General features: G+C 57.0%; 2 protein-coding genes across 8 annotated transcripts in view; one reads left to right on the forward strand and one right to left on the reverse strand.

The window, feature by feature from the left end:
• elp4 (elongator acetyltransferase complex subunit 4) overlaps positions 1 to 18,677 on the forward strand; it is a 642,250-nt gene that overhangs the window by 411,314 nt on the left and 212,259 nt on the right. The window lies entirely within an intron of this gene.
• Positions 1 to 18,677, reverse strand: part of ipo4 (importin 4) — a 97,274-nt gene that overhangs the window by 47,823 nt on the left and 30,774 nt on the right. For all 4 annotated transcript variants that reach the window (XM_072592588.1, XM_072592586.1, XM_072592585.1 and 1 more), the window contains exons 12-18: positions 16,379 to 16,432; positions 15,178 to 15,287; positions 9,370 to 9,478; positions 9,111 to 9,240; positions 8,275 to 8,388; positions 7,813 to 7,926; positions 1,502 to 1,625 (exon numbers count right to left, since the gene is read on the reverse strand). In XM_072592588.1, coding sequence (XP_072448689.1) covers positions 1,502 to 1,625; positions 7,813 to 7,926; positions 8,275 to 8,388; positions 9,111 to 9,240; positions 9,370 to 9,478; positions 15,178 to 15,287; positions 16,379 to 16,432 — 755 coding nt within the window. The remainder of the gene's footprint in view (positions 1 to 1,501; positions 1,626 to 7,812; positions 7,927 to 8,274; positions 8,389 to 9,110; positions 9,241 to 9,369; positions 9,479 to 15,177; positions 15,288 to 16,378; positions 16,433 to 18,677) is intronic.

Below are 18,677 nucleotides of genomic sequence, written 5' to 3' on the forward strand. Positions count from 1 at the left end.
GGGGAGGGAAGGCAAGGTGACAGGGGGATCTGAAGGGCAGGATGATAACTTTAAATATCAAATCACTTTCAGACTGGGAGCCAGCACAGGTCAGGAAGCACAGGGACAATGGATGATAGGGTGCGAGTCAGCCGAACTCCAGACGGGCTCAGGTTTACAGTCAGGAGCGCATCGAGTGAGTGAAGATAAAGAAAGGACAGAAAAGGGGATTCAGCAGCAGATGGGGGTGGGGGGTGGGCGGCACGGTGGCTCCGTGGTTAGCATTGCTGCCTCACAGTGCCAGGGACCTGGGTTTGATTCCAACCTTGGGCGACTGTCTGTGTGGAGTTTGCACATTCTCCACCCCCCTCCCCCCGTGTGTCTGCGTAGGTTTCCTCCGGGTGCTCTGGTTTCCTCCCACAATCCAAAGATGTGCAGGTTAGGGTGGATTGGCCGTGCTAAATTACCCATAGTGCCCAGGGATGTGTAGGTTAGGGTGGATTGGCTGTGCTAAATTACCCATAGTGCCCAGGGATGTGCAGGTTAGGGTGGATTGGCTGTGCTAAATTACCCATAGTGCCCAGGGATGTGCAGGTTAGGGTGGATTGGCCATGCTAAATTACCCATAGTGCCCAGGGATGTGCAGGTTAGGGTGGATTGGCCATGCTAAATTACCCATAGTGCCCAGGGATGTGCAGGTTAGGGTGGATTGGCCATGCTAAATTACCCATAGTGCCCAGGGATGTGCAGGTTAGGGTGGATTGGCCGTGCTAAATTACCCATAGTGCTCAGGGATGTGGAGGTTAGGGTGGATTGGCCGTGCTAAATTACCCATAGTGCCCAGTGATGTGCAGGTTAGGGTGGATTGATCGTGCTAAATTACCCATAGTGCTCAGGGATGTGCAGGTTAGGGTGGATTGGCCATGCTAAATTACCCATAGTGCCCAGGGATGTGTAGGTTAGGATGGATTGGCCGTGCTAAATTACCCATAGTGCCCAGGGATGTGCAGGTTAGGGTGGATTGGCCATGCTAAATTACCCATAGTGCCCAGGGATGTGTAGGTTAGGATGGATTGGCCGTGCTAAATTACCCATAGTGCCCAGGGATGTGCAGGTTCGGGTGGATTGGACATATTAAATTACCCATAGAGTCAGGTGCAGTACTGAGAGGGGAAAGGGTCTGGGTGGGTTACTGTTCGGAGGATCGGTGCGGACGGGTGGGGCCAAATCGCCTGTTTCCACACTGTAGAGAGTCGAACCTAAGAAAGTAAAAGGCCAAACTGAAATTTCGGCATTTGACGACCCAGGATGTGGAGGTCAGGAGGAAGTGCATTCGTACAGAATACCAGGAGGACGATACATACTGAAGAATTGGGTGTTACTGCCTGGCAAACATCTGACATGGTCCACTTAGCCACCCAGAGCTCACTGCTCTGAACCCTTGAAGAATTGAGGGGGGGGGGGGGGGTGTTATCCAGAAATTAGCACCTACAAACGCTGCCACCTCGGGGGGCAAACTTACGTGCACCTCCGCAGATCAGGATCATCCACGTGGTCAATAAGGTTCAGTCCGAGTTGGCAGCATTCCTCAGCCAGGGGGAGAAAGACTTCTTTGCCAATTGTCCGAGCAAGCACTCCTAACGTCTCTGCAATTGGCAACAAAAACAAAACTCGGCAGCTTAGTCCAAACCAGCTTCTCACTCCCACAGCCTCTCTTTCCAAAGCACTTTCAAAATCAGAAAAAATAGCAAGGCAATTGTGTAATCCAAACCGCTACCACCCTTTCTATTCAATGTGGGTCCAGGGAGGGCAAACCTCCCTTTCCACTGTCCACCATCACACCCTCCCAGGGACAGGGACAGCACGGGGTTCGATACAGAGTAATACTTTCTCTACAGTGTTCCCCCCCCATCTCAGGGACAGGGAGAGCACGGGGTTAGATACAGAGTGAAGCTTCCTCTACACTGTCCCCCCCATCCCAGGGACAGGGAGAGCACGGGGTTAGATACAGAGTGAAGCTTCCTCTACACTGTCCCCCCATCACAGAGTAAAGCTCCCTCTACACTGTCCCCCCCATCCCAGGGACAGGGAGAGCACGGGGTTAGATACAGAGTGAAGCTTCCTCTACACTGTCCCCCCCATCCCAGGGACAGGGAGAGCACGGGGTTAGATACAGAGTGAAGCTTCCTCTACACTGTCCCCCCATCACAGAGTAAAGCTCCCTCTACACTGTCCCCCCCATCCCAGGGACAGGGAGAGCACGGGGTTAGATACAGAGTGAAGCTTCCTCTACACTGTCCCCCCCCATCCCAGGGAGAGGGACAGCACGGGGTTAGATACAGAGTAAAGCTCCCTCTACTCTGTCCCCCCCATCCCAGGGACAGAGACAGCACGGGTTAGATACAGAGTAAAGCTCCCTCTACACTGTCACCCCCATCCCAGGGATAGAGACAGCACGGGGTTAGATACAGAGTAAAGCTCCCTCTACACTGTGTCCACCATCACAGGGACAGGGACAGCACGGGGTGAGATCCAGAGGAAAGCTCCCTCTACACTGTCTCCCCCCCATCCCAGGGACAGTGACAGCACAGGGTTAGATACAGAGTGAAGCTTCCTCTACACTGTCCCCCCCATCCCAGGGACAGGGACAGCACGGGGTTAGACACAGAGTAAAGCTGCCTCTATAATGTCCCCCCATGCCAGGGACAGGGACAGGGTTAGGTACTGAGTAAAGCTCCCTCTACACTGTCCCCCCCATCCCAGGTACAGGGATAGCATGGGGTTAGGTACAGAATAAAGTTCCCTCTACTCTGTCCCCCCATCCCAATGACAGGGACAGCACGGGTTTAGATACAGAGTAAAGCTTCCTCTACACTATCCCCCATCAAATATTCCCAGGGACAGGGACAGCACGAGGTTAGATACAGAGTAAAGCTTCCTCTACTCTGTCCCCCCACCCCAGGGACAGGGACAGCACGGGGTTAGATACAGAGTAAAGCTTTCTCTACTCTGTCCCCCACCCCAGGGACAGGGACAGCACAGGGTTAGATACAGAGTAAAGCTTCCTCTACTCTGTCCCCCCACCCCAGGGACAGGGACAGCATGGGGTTAGATAGAGAGTAAAGCTCCCTCTACACTGTCCCCCACCAATCCTAGGGACAGGGATAGCTCCCTCTACCCTGCTCCCAAACACCGCCATGACACATGGAAACCTCCTTAATATAATATTGAGTATTCCACATCACCACGAATCCCGGGCTGTTCGATGCCTCACGACAAGCACAGAGACAGCTCCAACGAGAGGTCAGGCAGGTTCTGACAGGGGGAAGGACCCAGGACTCCAATCACCAATCCACAGAACTGCACAGCCAATACAGTTCATTCAATGTGGTTACTTTGTGATGACCAGAAACTGCAAGCAACCAGACTACTTTGATAAAACATATGGTTGGGGAATACTTTTATGTCCCAGGTTATGGGATGGTCTGAATGTCCCAGGTTATGGGATGGTCTGAATGTCCCAGGTTATGGGATGGTCTGAATGTCCCAGGTTATGGGATGGTCTGAATGTCCCAGGTTATGGGATGGTCTGAATGTCCCAGGTTATGGGATGGTCTGAAGGTCCCAGGTTATGGGATGGTCTGAAGGTCCCAGGTTATGGGATGGTCTGAATGTCCCAGGTTATGGGATGGTCTGAATGTCCCAGGTTATGGGATGGTCTGAATGTCCCAGGTTATGGGATGGTCTGAAGGTCCCAGGTTATGGGATGGTCTGAAGGTCCCAGGTTATGGGATGGTCTGAAGGTCCCAGGTTATGGGATGGTCTGAAGGTCCCAGGTTATGGGATGGTCTGAATGTCCCAGGTTATGGGATGGTCTGAATGTCCCAGGTTATGGGATGGTCTGAAGGTCCCAGGTTATGGGATGGTCTGAATGTCCCAGGTTATGGGATGGTCTGAATGTCCCAGGTTATGGGATGGTCTGAAGGTCCCAGGTTATGGGATGGTCTGAAGGTCCCAGGTTATGGGATGGTCTGAAGGTCCCAGGTTATGGGATGGTCTGAAGGTCCCAGGTTATGGGATGGTCTGAAGGTCCCAGGTTATGGGATGGTCTGAAGGTCCCAGGTTATGGGATGGTCTGAAGGTCCCAGGTTATGGGATGGTCTGAAGGTCCCAGGTTATGGGATGGTCTGAAGGTCCCAGGTTATGGGATGGTCTGAAGGTCCCAGGTTATGGGATGGTCTGAAGGTCCCAGGTTATGGGATGGTCTGAAGGTCCCAGGTTATGGGATGGTCTGAAGGTCCCAGGTTATGGGATGGTCTGAAGGTCCCAGGTTATGGGATGGTCTGAATGTCCCAGGTTATGGGATGGTCTGAATGTCCCAGGTTATGGGATGGTCTGAATGTCCCAGGTTATGGGATGGTCTGAATGTCCCAGGTTATGGGATGGTCTGAATGTCCCAGGTTATGGGATGGTCTGAATGTTCCTTCTTCAAGATAACACTCGGGTTCTTTCAACTCAAACTGATGAGACAACCTGCACTCAAGGTGAATGTTACATCGCACTGTTGACAGTGTCAGTGCAGCGCCACTTTGGCATTGAGGTAAAAACAATGACTGCAGATGCTGAAAACCAAATACTGGATTAGTGGTGCTGGAAGAGCACAGCAGTTCAGGCAAAAGCCCTTCATCAGGAATCGTTGATTTCGCTGCTCGTTGGATGCTGCCTGAACCGCTGTGCTCTTCCAGCACCACTAATCCACTTTGGCATTGACCCTACAATGGGAGGTCAGTGCTGTTGGAGGGTCAGCTCCCTCGGCACTGACCCTCCGACAGTGCCCACTCCCTCAGCACTGACCCTCCGACAGTGCCCACTCCCTCAGCACTGACCCTCCGACAGTGCCCACTCCCTCAGCACTGACCCTCCGACAGTGCCCCCTCCCTCGGCACTGACCATCCTACAGTGCAGCACTCCCTCGGCACTGACCCTCCGACAGTGCCCCCTCCCTCGGCACTGACCACCCTACAGTGCAGCACTCCCTCAGCACTGACCCTCCGACAGTGCCCCCTCCCTCGGCACTGACCATCCTACAGTGCAGCGCTCCCTCAGCACTGACCCTCCGACAGTGCCCCCTCCCACGGCACTGACCCTCCGACAGTGCAGCGCTCCCTCGGCACTGACCCTCCGACAGTGCCCCCTCCCTCAGCACTAACCCTCCGACAGTGCCCCCTCCCTCGGCACTGACCCTCCGACAGTGCAGCGCTCCCTCGGCACTGACCCTCCGACAGTGCCCCCTCCCACGGCACTGACCCTCCGACAGTGCCCCCTCCCACGGCACTGACCCTCCGACAGTGCCCCCTCCCTCGGCACTGACCCTCCGACAGTGCAGCACTCCCTCAGCGCTGACCCTCCGACAGTGCCCCCTCCCTCAGCGCTGACCCTCCGACAGTGCCCCCTCCCACAGCACTGACCCTCCGACAGTGCCCCCTCCCACGGCACTGACCCTTCGACAGGGCCCACTCCCTCGGCGCTGATCCTCCGACAGCGCGGCTCTCCCTCGGCGCTGATCCTCCGACAGCGCGGCTCTCCCTCGGCGCTGACTCTCGGACAGCGCGGCTCTCCCTTGGCGCTGACTCTCGGACAGCGCGGCTCTCCCTCGGCGCTGATCCTCCGACAGCGCGGCTCTCCCTCGGCGCTGACCCTCCGACAGCGCGGCTCTCCCTCGGCGCTGACTCTCGGACAGTGCGGCTCTCCCACAGCGCTGCTCTCCCTCGGCGCTGACCCTCCGACAGTGCCCCCTCCCTCGGCACTGACCATCCTACAGTGCAGCGCTCCCTCAGCACTGACCCTCCGACAGTGCCCACTCCCTCGGCACTGACCCTCCTACAGTGCCCCCCTCCCACGGCACTGACCCTCCGACAGTGCCCCCTCCCTCGGCACTGACCCTCCGACAGTGCAGCGCTCCCTCAGCACTGACCCTCCGACAGTGCCCACTCCCTCGGCACTGACCCTCCTACAGTGCCCCCTCCCACGGCACTGACCCTCCGACAGTGCCCCCTCCCTCGGCACTGACCCTCCGACAGTGCAGCACTCCCTCGGCACTGACCATCCTACAGTGCAGCACTCCCTCGGCGCTGACCCTCCGACAGTGCCCACTCACTCGGCACTGACCCTCCGACAGTGCCCCCTCCCTCAGCGCTGACCCTCCGACAGTGCCCCCTCCCACAGCACTGACCCTCCGACAGTGCCCCCTCCCACGGCACTGACCCTCCGACAGGGCCCACTCCCTCGGCGCTGACCCTCCGACAGCGCGGCGCTCTCTCGGCGCAGACCCTCCGACAGCGCGGCTCTCCCTCGGCGCTGACCCTCCGACGGCACGGCTCTCCCTCGGCGCTGACTCTCGGACAGCGCGGCTCTCCCTCGGCGCTGATCCTCCGACAGCGCGGCTCTCCCTCGGCGCTGACTCTCGGACAGCGTGGCTCTCCCACGGCGCTGACCCTCGGACAGCGCGGCTCTCCCTCGGCGCTGATCCTCCGACAGCGCGGCTCTCCCTCGGCGCTGATCCTCCGTCAGCGCAGCTCTCCCTCGGCGCTGACTCTCGGACAGCGCGGCTCTCCCTCGGCGCTGACTCTCGGACAGCGCGGCTCTCCCTCGGCGCTGACCCTCGGACAGCGCGGCTCTCCCTCGGCGCTGATCCTCCGACAGCGCGGCTCTCCCTCGGCGCTGATCCTCCGACGGCGCGGCTCTCCCTCGGCGCTGACTCTCGGACAGTGCGGCTCTCCCACAGCGCTGCTCTCCCTCGGCGCTGATCCTCCGACAGCGCGGCTCTCCATCGGCGCTGACTCTCGGACAGCGCGGCTCTCCCACAGCGCTGACCCTCGGACAGCGCGGCTCTCCCTCGGCGGTGACCCTCGGACAGCGCGGCTCTCCCTCGGCGCTGACCCTCGGACAGCGCGGCTCTCCCTCGGCGCTGACTCTCGGACAGCGCGGCTCTCCCTCGGCGCTGACTCTCGGACAGCGCGGCTCTCCCTCGGCGCTGATCCTCCGACAGCGCGGCTCTCCCTCGGCGCTGATCCTCCGACAGCGCGGCTCTCCCTCGGCGCTGATCCTCCGACAGCGCGGCTCTCCCTCGGCGCTGATCCTCCGACAGCGCGGCTCTCCCTCGGCGCTGACTCTCGGACAGCGCGGCTCTCCCACAGCGCTGACCCTCGGACAGCGCGGCTCTCCCTCGGCGCTGATCCTCCGACAGCGCGGCTCTCCCTCGGCGCTGATCCTCCGACAGCGCGGCTCTCCCTCGGCGCTGACTCTCGGACAGCGCGGCTCTCCCTCGGCGCTGACTCTCGGACAGCGCGGCTCTCCCTCGGCGCTGACTCTCGGACAGCGCGGCTCTCCCACAGCGCTGACCCTCGGACAGCGCGGCTCTCCCTCGGCGCTGACCCTCCCACAGCGCGGTTCTCCCTCGGCGCTGACCCTCCGACAGCGCGGCTCTCCCTCGGCGCTGACTCTCCGATAGCGCGTCTCTCCCTCGGCGCTGACTCTCGGACAGCGCGGTGCTCCCTCACTGCTGCAGTTCCAAGCAATTGCACTCCCTCGGCGCAGCACTGGGAAAGTGGGGCCGGAAATGCAGGGTTCAATTCCCTGGAATGGGAACGCGCGCCCTCATTGAAATGGTTAAGAGGCGCTTAAACGCATCCTCAGTATTGAGAACCTACGCCAGCGTTCAAGGGCGCTGCCACTTAGCTGAGCTTCATGCACCGTCCATTCGCACCCTCCCTCCCTCCGTCCCCCTCCAGGCAATAACATCATCAACACCACGACCTGGAAAGGCAGTCTCACCCAGGGACTGGATCTGGACCTGTCGCAGCTCCTCACTCGTGTTCACCAAGTATCCCTTCAGCTGCACGATCACTGCTTGGAAGTACGGAAGCAGACCCTCCTTGGCAGCACTGGCTGAGGCGTTTGAAGGGCAGACAAGTGGGAGGAGAAAGAGGAGAAGACGGGTGGGTTAAATTGCGGAAAACCTGACAAAGCAGTGCACACTAAAATCAGGAACGGCTTGCAGAGGGGAAACACGTTTGCGGCACGGGGAGTCGCTAACCGGAGGAGACAGCTTTTAGCTGCTCGGTGCAAAAGCCCAGAGGGCAGTGAGGTACTCTGATCTCGAAGACACTGCGTCAACGGGAGGCAGATACAGGAGGGATTGAGAAGGGAAGTCCAAACGGGGTTTATGGGAAAATCCTTGCAGGGGGTCACCCAGAGGAGTGTCTGAACGGGACGGTACGCACAACGCCGACTCACCGATAGCACCGATTGCACTGACTGCCAATTCCTTCTCCCGGTTGCTATTGGACGAGCACAGAGCGGTCAACATCCGGTCCATCAGTGTGGGTAAGTACGGTTCGATCTTCTTCCCTGTAAACCACACCGTCATTTAAAGACTCACGTCTCCGGTTCGAGCCCACCTCAAGCACGAAAAGCCCCTGCTCAGCCCACATTCAGTCCCGGCCTTCTGGCCTTGCGCAGAATGCATCGGGGGGACGCTCAGGCTAAGGAAGGGCCGGACTGTGAGGAGGGTCGAACACAAGACCCAGCGGGAGCAGGCCATTCAGCCCGTCGATCCTGCCTGCCATTCCACACCATCCCAGCTGACCAAACACTCCCCCCCACCTTTGCAGGACGACCTGAACGCAGTCCCTGGAGGAAAACCGTTTCTCCTTATCTTGGACAGAAGCGGCCTCCCTCTTATTTTGGAAGTTGCGCCCCGTGATTCCAAACTCTCCCAACCAGGGGGAGACATCTCCCCCTCCCTCTACCCTGCTCCCAAACACCGCCATGACACATGGAAACCTCCTGAATACAATGCTGAGTATTCCACATCATCAGGAATTCCCGGGCTGTTCGGTGCCTCACGATAAGCACAGAGACAGCTCCACCGAGAGGTCAGGCAGGTTCTGACAGGGGGAAGGACCCAGGGGGAAGATTCAGCTCACAAGAGGTTACGGGTCAGAACCTGAAGCCAGCAGGGAAAATCAAGGCCAAAATCGGAACAACCGTCTCACAAGAAAACAAAAAAGGCGACCAGAACAGGACGCAGAGGCTCAAACAGGAGGGACGCTTATCCAGTGGCACCTTACCCAGGTTCTCGACAAAGTTCTCCAGGGCGTAGTACGCCTTGGTGAGATGGCCACCCTTCGAGCTGTCGATTGTGCCCAGGTAGTTCAGGAGAAGGGGCATGATCTCATCGGAGTATTTACTAATATCAGGCTGTGGGGAGGGAGGGAAACACAGGACACCAAAGTATTGAATCAGGTGAAACAGTAAGGCACCACACAGCTCATTCCGCCAACGGCCGGCAGCTCAGCAGAGCGCTGGGATGGGATCGCAGCTCCTTACCTGCAGAAACTCGGAGAACTGACCAAGGGCAAACAGGGCAGCATTACGGACCACCTGGCTCTGGTCGGTCAGGGACTGACAGATGCAGTGCAGCATGGGATGGAGATGTCTGAGAAGGAAACGGGGACAAGGTAACATTGACACAGCAGCACAGGGACTCATTGATATTCACACACATTCATGCACACTCACTGTTGTTTACAGCTCACTCTGTCCACAGATTACAGAGCGTACTGATGGGTGTTCACACCGCAGTCTCCCTCCCTATTACAGTGCGTACTGATGGGTGTTCACACCGCAGTCTGTATCCCTATTACAGTGCGTACTGATGGGTGTTCACACCGCAGTCTCCCTCCCTATTACAGTGCGTACTGATGGGTGTTCACACCGCAGTCTGTATCCCTATTACAGTGCGTACTGATGGGTGTTCACACCGCAGTCTGTATCCCTATTACAGTGCGTACTGATGGGTGTTCACAGCACACTCTCCCTCCCTATTACAGTGCGTACTGATGGGTGTTCACACCGCAGTCTCCCTCCCTATTACAGTGCGTACTGATGGGTGTTCACACCGCAGTCTCCCTCCCTATTACAGTGCGTACTGATGCGTGTTCACACCGTAGTCTCCCTCCCTATTACAGTGCGTACTGATGGGTGTTCACACCGCAGTCTGTATCCCTATTACAGTGCGTACTGATGGGTGTTCACACCGCAGTCTCCCTCCCTATTACAGTGCGTACTGATGCGTGTTCACACCGTAGTCTCCCTCCCTATTACAGTGCGTACTGATGGGTGTTCACACCGCAGTCTCCCTCCCTATTACAGTGCGTACTGATGGGTGTTCACACCGCAGTCTCCCTCCCTATTACAGTGCGTACTGATGCGTGTTCACACCGTAGTCTCCCTCCCTATTACAGTGCGTACTGATGCGTGTTCACACCGTAGTCTCCCTCCCTATTACAGTGCGGACTGATGGGTGTTCACACCGCAGTCTCCCTCCCTATTACAGTGCATACTGATGGGTGTTCACACCGCAGTCTCCCTCCCTATTACAGTGCGTACTGATGGGTGTTCACACCGCAGTCTCCCTCCCTATTACAGTGCGTACTGATGGGTGTTCACACCGCAGTCTGTATCCCTATTACAGTGCGTACTGATGGGTGTTCACACCGCAGTCTGTATCCCTATTACAGTGCGTACTGATGGGCGTTCACACCGCAGTCTCCCTCCCTATTACAGTGCGTACTGATGGGTGTTCACACCGCAGTCTGTATCCCTATTACAGTGCGTACTGATGGGTGTTCACACCACAGTCTCCCTCCCTATTACAGTGCGTACTGATGGGTGTTCACACCGCAGTCTCCCTCCCTATTACAGTGCGTACTGATGGGTGTTCACACCGCAGTCTGTATCCCTATTACAGTGCGTACTGATGGGTGTTCACACCGCAGTCTCCCTCCCTATTACAGTGCGGACTGATGGGTGTTCACACCGCAGTCTGTATCCCTATTACAGTGCGTACTGATCGGTGTTCACATCGCAGTCTGTATCCCTATTACAGTGCGTACTGATGGGTGTTCACACCACAGTCTCCCTCCCTATTACAGTGCGTACTGATGGGTGTTCACACCGCAGTCTCCCTCCCTATTACAGTGCGTACTGATGGGTGTTCACACCGCAGTCTCCATCCCTATTACAGTGTGTACTGATGGGTGTTCACACCGCAGTCTCCCTCCCTATTACAGTGCGTACTGATGGGTGTTCACACCGCAGTCTCCCTCCCTATTACAGTGCGTACTGATGGGTGTTCACACCGCAGTCTCCCTCTCTATTACAGTGTGTACTGATGGGTGTTCACACCGCAGTCTGTATCCCTATTACAGTGCGTACTGATGGGTGTTCACACCGCAGTCTCCCTCTCTATTACAGTGTGTACTGATGGGTGTTCACACCGCAGTCTGTATCTCTATTACAGTGCGTACTGATGGGTGTTCACACCGCAGTCTGTATCCCTATTACAGTGCGTACTGATGGGTGTTCACACCCCAGTCTCCCTCCCTATTACAGTGCGTACTGATGGGTGTTCACACCGCAGTCTCCCTCCCTATTACAGTGCGTACTGATGGGTGTTCACACCGCAGTCTGTATCCCTATTACAGTGTGTACTGATGGGTGTTCACACTGCAGTCTCCCTCCCTATTACAGTGCGTACTGATGGGTGTTCACACCGCAGTCTCCCTCCCTATTACAGTGCGTACTGATGGGTGTTCACACCGCAGTCTGTATCCCTATTACAGTGCGTACTGATGGGTGTTCACACCGCAGTCTGTATCCCTATTACAGTGCGTACTGATGGGTGTTCACACCGCAGTCTGTATCCCTGTTACAGTGCGTACTGATGGGTGTTCACACCACAGTCTGTATCCATATTACAGTGCGTACTGATGGGTGTTCACACCCCAGTCTCCCTCCCTATTACAGTGCGTACTGATGGGTGTTCACACCGCAGTCTCCCTCCCTATTACAGTGCGTACTGATGGGTGTTCACACCGCAGTCTGTATCCCTATTACAGTGCGTACTGATGGGTGTTCACACCGCAGTCTCCCTCCCTATTACAGTGCGTACTGATGGGTGTTCACACCCCAGTCTCCCTCCCTATTACAGTGCGTACTGATGGGTGTTCACACCGCAGTCTCCCTCCCTATTACAGTGCGTACTGATGGGTGTTCACACCGCAGTCTGTATCCCTATTACAGTGCGTACTGATGGGTGTTCACACCGCAGTCTGTATCCCTATTACAGTGCGTACTGATGGGTGTTCACACAGCAGTCTCCCTCCCTATTAAAGTGCGTACTGATGGGTGTTCACACCACAGTCTCCCTCCCTATTACAGTGCGTACTGATGGGTGTTCACACCCCAGTCTCCCTCCCTATTACAGTGCGTACTGATGGGTGTTCACACCGCAGTCTCCCTCCCTATTACAGTGCGGACTGATGGGTGTTCACATCGCAGTCTGTATCCCTATTACAGTGCGTACTGATCGGTGTTCACATCGCAGTCTGTATCCCTATTACAGTGCGTACTGATGGGTGTTCACACCACAGTCTCCCTCCCTATTACAGTGCGTACTGATGGGTGTTCACACCGCAGTCTCCCTCCCTATTACAGTGCGTACTGATGGGTGTTCACACCGCAGTCTCCATCCCTATTACAGTGTGTACTGATGGGTGTTCACACCGCAGTCTCCCTCCCTATTACAGTGCGTACTGATGGGTGTTCACACCGCAGTCTCCCTCCCTATTACAGTGCGTACTGATGGGTGTTCACACCGCAGTCTCCCTCTCTATTACAGTGTGTACTGATGGGTGTTCACACCGCAGTCTCCCTCCCTATTACAGTGTGTACTGATGGGTGTTCACACCGCAGTCTCCCTCCCTATTACAGTGCGTACTGATGGGTGTTCACACCGCAGTCTGTATCCCTATTACATTGCGTACTGATGGGTGTTCACACCGCAGTCTCCCTCCCTATTACAGTGCATACTGATGGGTGTTCACACCGCAGTCTGTATCCCTATTACAGTGCGTACAGATGGGTGTTCACACCGCAGTCTCCCTCTCTATTACAGTGTGTACTGATGGGTGTTCACACCGCAGTCTGTATCTCTATTACAGTGCGTACTGATGGGTGTTCACACCGCAGTCTGTATCCCTATTACAGTGCGTACTGATGGGTGTTCACACCCCAGTCTCCCTCCCTATTACAGTGCGTACTGATGGGTGTTCACACCGCAGTCTCCCTCCCTATTACAGTGCGTACTGATGGGTGTTCACACCGCAGTCTGTATCCCTATTACAGTGTGTACTGATGGGTGTTCACACCGCAGTCTCCCTCCCTATTACAGTGCGTACTGATGGGTGTTCACACCGCAGTCTCCCTCCCTATTACAGTGCGTACTGATGGGTGTTCACACCGCAGTCTGTATCCCTATTACAGTGCGTACTGATGGGTGTTCACACCGCAGTCTGTATCCCTATTACAGTGCGTACTGATGGGTGTTCACACCGCAGTCTGTATCCCTGTTACAGTGCGTACTGATGGGTGTTCACACCACAGTCTGTATCCCTATTACAGTGCGTACTGATGGGTGTTCACACCCCAGTCTCCCTCCCTATTACAGTGCGTACTGATGGGTGTTCACACCCCAGTCTCCCTCCCTATTACAGTGCGTACTGATGGGTGTTCACACCGCAGTCTCCCTCCCTATTACAGTGCGTACTGATGGGTGTTCACACCGCAGTCTCCCTCCCTATTACAGTGCGTACTGATGGGTGTTCACACCCCAGTCTCCCTCCCTATTACAGTGCGTACTGATGGGTGTTCACACCGCAGTCTCCCTCCCTATTACAGTGCGTACTGATGGGTGTTCACACCGCAGTCTCCCTCCCTATTACAGTGCGTACTGATGGGTGTTCACACCGCAGTCTGTATCCCTATTACAGTGCGTACTGATGGGTGTTCACACCGCAGTCTGTATCCCTATTACAGTGCGTACTGATGGGTGTTCACACCGCAGTCTGTACCCCGATTACAGTGCGTACTGATGGGTGTTCACACCGCAGTCTGTACCCCTATTACAATGTGTACTGATGGGTGTTCACACCGCAGTCTCCCTCCCTATTACAGTGCGTACTGATGGGTGTTCACACCGCAGTCTGTACCCCTATTACAGTGCGTACTGATGGGTGTTCACACCGCAGTCTCCCTCCCTATTACAGTGCGTACTGATGGGTGTTCACACCGCAGTCTGTATCCCTATTACAGTGCGTACTGATGGGTGTTCACACCGCAGTCTCCCTCCCTATTACAGTGCGTACTGATGGGTGTTCACACCGCAGTCTCCCTCCCTATTACAGTGCGTACTGATGGGTGTTCACACCGCAGTCTGTATCCCTATTACAGTGCGTACTGATGGGAGTTCACACCGCAGTCTCCCTCCCTATTACAGTGCGTACTGATGGGTGTTCACACCGCAGTCTCCCTCCCTATTACAGTGCGTATTGATGGGTGTTCACACCGCAGTCTGCACCCCCTATTACAGTGCGTACTGATGGGTGTTCACACCGCAGTCTGTACCCCTATTACAGTGCGTACTGATGGGTGTTCACACCGCAGTCTGTATCCCTATTACAGTGCGTACTGATGGGTGTTCACACCGCAGTCTCCCTCCCTATTACAGTGCGGACTGATGGGTGTTTACACCGCAGTCTCCCTCCCTATTACAGTGCGTACTGAGGGGTGTTCACACCGCAGTCTGTATCCCTATTACAGTGCGTACTGATGGGTGTTCACACCGCAGTCTGTATCCCTATTACAGTGCGTACTGATGGGTGTTCACACCGCAGTCTGTATCCCTATTACAGTGCGTACTGATGGGTGTTCACACCGCAGTCTCCCTCCCTATTACAGTGCGTACTGATGGGTGTTCACACCGCAGTCTGTATCCCTATTACAGTGCGTACTGATGGGTGTTCACACCGCAGTCTGTATCCCTATTACAGTGCGTACTGATGGGTGTTCACACCGCAGTCTGTATCCCTATTACAGTGCGTACTGATGAGTGTTCACACCGTAGTCTCCCTCCCTATTACAGTGCGTACTGATGGGTGTTCACACCGCAGTCTGTATCCCTATTACAGTGCGTACTGATGGGTGTTCACACCGCAGTCTCCCTCCCTATTACAGTCCGGGTTTTTGGGTTCAGTCAGAGTATCCCTGTGGTTATAATCCCATCGATTCACTCACTTTTGGCGGATATGGTCTGCACAGCCTTCTGCCAACACCGCCATGCTCATCAGGCCTGCCTTTCGCTCGTATGGGTTCTCACTCCTCAGTGCTGGCTCCATCAGAGGCGTCTGCAGCACACACAGACACATCAGATTGACAGTTACTGGCATTGGCTCTTCACAGCAAAGCCCCACTCCTTCTCCCACTGCAGCCCTTCCCCAGAGACCGATGGCTGCCTTCAAACCCCCAGCTCCCTTCCATCGTTAAACCTCGCTCAATACGCTTTCCCCCACTCCCCGTACCCAACCAGCCCCTCTGGGCTGGGACGGAGCTTTGTGCCATCAGTGCCTGCTTCTTGACTCAGCTATCAGCACACACCTTCCCTCTCGCTTCCCCCATCCAGCATTCCAAACATCCCCTGCAGCCAATCCTGCCTAGCCTCTGTTGAACACAGAGGTCAAGCCCTATTTAACTGTCTCCCTTTCTCACCTCTTGGGCATTTCATACGAGGAGCTTGTAACATCAAGTCCTGTTGTTCAGCTCAGCAGTAGGACGGCATTGGGATTTCATCCTTAGCCTCTTGCATTTCCCTGGTTCCCATCTAATCCCTACCCTGTCATCCGGCGATATTCCTAAATACGAACTAACACTGGCTCCCCCGTTCCAACATCCACACCGTCCCCTCAATCGTTTTCGTCACAAGTCTTTTCCTCACACGACGTTATCCCACCCCCAACCACACCCCATTCAGCTTCCACGTGCACATCCACGTTCACTTCTCTCTCCACTCACGGAACATCTCCCACTCTGCTGCCAAATCATCGGGAACTTGCAACTTTCAGAACAAAAGCCAGCCTGAACCAAGAGCCCCTTTTCCCAGTCTCCCATGGGGAAGTGAGCTACCTGACTCAGGAACTGTCTCCAGTTTCACTGTGCCGCATTTGGACTCCTCCCTGCTGCCTCACATTGACTCCCACCCAGTCTGTGTTCTTTCAACTCTGATCTTCTTTGCCTTCACATTCCCTCCCTCCCCCTTACTTTCCCAGGCAGCTCAGCCACTTGGCTATCTGCCCCCCCCGTTCTCATTGCTGAACTGGAACCCTCAGGGAATCAGTGCCAACCTTCGATCTCTCAGTATCGGCTGCAGCGTCGCCCACTCCAGCGGCCGGCAGCCCTCTCTCACCCCCAACCCACTGATCCAGGTCAGCTTGCAACTCACCAGCTGGGAGAAGAGTTTCTCGGGAGGCAAGTGGAGGGCCAACATGTCGATCACCTAAGAGAGAGACAGGGGGGAGGGGGAGAAGGGGAGGGAGGGAGAGAGGGAGGAGACAGAAGTTTCAGACTCTAACAGCTCTCCGAGGCCAGACAGGTGACACTGTTTAATCAGAAGCTTGCAGTTGGCATGTTTGGCTTGTTTGGGAGTTGTGGTTAAGGGCAGATATGTGACAGATTCAGCTTGGTTTCCATAAACATTCGCGATCACACAAACTGATGTACGTTTTGTCTAAGAAATGTACATCTCCGAACAAGGAGGTTATACGGTGAGATCATTCTGCCCATATTCGGCAGGCTCAGTCGTAAATATGACCGAGGGATACAGATCAATGAATCGAACATATTCAAACACCTTTGATCAAGCACCCGCTCCCTCAGTGCTGACCCTCACCCAGTGCCCGCTCCCTCAGCGCTGACCCTCCGACAGTGCCCCCTCCCTCAGCACTGACCCTCCCACAGTGCGGCACTACCTCCGCACTGACCCTCCGACAGTGCACCCTCCCTCAGCACTGACCCTCCGACAGTGCCCACTCCCTCAGCACTGACCCTCCGACAGGGCCCGCTCCCTCAGCGGTGACCCTCACCCAGTGCCCGCTCCCGCAGCACTGACCCTCTGACAGTGCCCCCTCCCTCAGCACTGACCCTCCGACAGTGCCCTCTCCCTCAGCACTGACCCTCCGACAGTGCCCCCTCCCTCAGCACTGACCCTCCGACAGTGCCCACTCCCTCGGCACTGACCCTCCGACACTGCCCACTCCCTCAGCACTGACCCTCCGACAGTGCCCGCTCCCTCAGCGGTGACCCTCACCCAGTGCCCGCTCGCGCAGCACTGATCCTCCGACAGTGCCCGCTCCCTCAGCGGTGACCCTCACCCAGTGCCCACTCCCGCAGCACTGACCCTCCGACAGTGCCCACTCCCTCAGCACTACCCTCCGACAGTGTCTGCTCCCTCAGCACTACCCTCCGACAGTGTCTGCTCCCTCAGCGCTGACCCTCCGACAGTGCGGCACTCCCTCCGCACTGACCCTCCGACAGTGCCCCCTCCCTCAGCACTGACCCTCCGACAGTGCCCACTCCCTCAGCACTGACCCTCCGACAGTGTCTGCTCCCTCAGCACTACCCTCCGACAGTGTCTGCTCCCTCAGCGCTGACCCTCCGACAGTGCGGCACTCCCTCCGCACTGACCCTCCGACAGTGCCCCCTCCCTCAGCACTGACCCTCCAACAGTGCCCACTCCCTCAGCACTTACCCTCCGACAGTGCCCTCTCCCTCAGCACTGACCCTCCGACAGTGCCCGCTCCCTCAGCGCTGACCCTCCGACAGTGCCCGCTCCCTCAGCGGTGACCCTCACCCAGTGCCCGCTCCCGCAGCACTGACCCTCCGACAGTGCCCCCTCCCTCAGCGGTGACCCTCACCCAATGCCCGCTCCCGCAGCACCGACCCTCCGACAGTGCCCGCTCCCTCAGCGGTGACCCTCACCCAATGCCCGCTCCCGCAGCACTGACCCTCCGACAGTGCCCGCTCCCTCAGCACTGACCCTCCGACAGTGCCCGCTCCCTCAGCACTGACCCTCCGACAGTGCCCACTCCCTCAGCACTGACCCTCCGACAGTGCCCACTCCCTCAGCACTGACCCTCCGACAGTGCCCACTCCCTCAGCACTGACCCTCCGACAGTGCCCACTCCCTCAGCACTGACCCTCCGACAGTGCCCACTCCCTCAGCACTGACCCTCCGAAGTGCCCGCTCCCTCAGCACTGACCCTCACCCAGTGCCTGCTCCCTCAGCGCTGACCCTCACCCAGTCCTCGCTCCCTCAGCACTGACCCTCCCACAGTGCCCGCTCCCTCAGCACTGACCCTCCGACATCACCCACTCCCTCAGCACTGACCCTCCCACAGTGCCCCCCCGACAGGACCCCCTCCCTCAGCACTGACCCTCCCACAGTGCCCCCTCCCTCAGCACTGACCCTCCGACAGTGCCCACCCCCTCAGCACTGACCCTCCGACAGTGCCCCCTCCCTCAGCACTGACCCTCCGACAGTGCCCACTCCCTCGGCACTGACCCTCCGACAGTGCCCACTCCCTCAGCACTGACCCTCCGACAGTGCCCGCTCCCTCAGCGGTGACCCTCACCCAGTGCCCGCTCGCGCAGCACTGACCCTCCGACAGTGCCCGCTCCCTCAGCGGTGACCCTCACCCAGTGCCCACTCCCGCAGCACTGACCCTCCGACAGTGCCCACTCCC

The sequence above is a fragment of the Chiloscyllium punctatum genome, chromosome 22, assembly GCF_047496795.1.
Source record: "Chiloscyllium punctatum isolate Juve2018m chromosome 22, sChiPun1.3, whole genome shotgun sequence".
NCBI classification, from domain to species: Eukaryota; Metazoa; Chordata; class Chondrichthyes; order Orectolobiformes; family Hemiscylliidae; genus Chiloscyllium; species Chiloscyllium punctatum.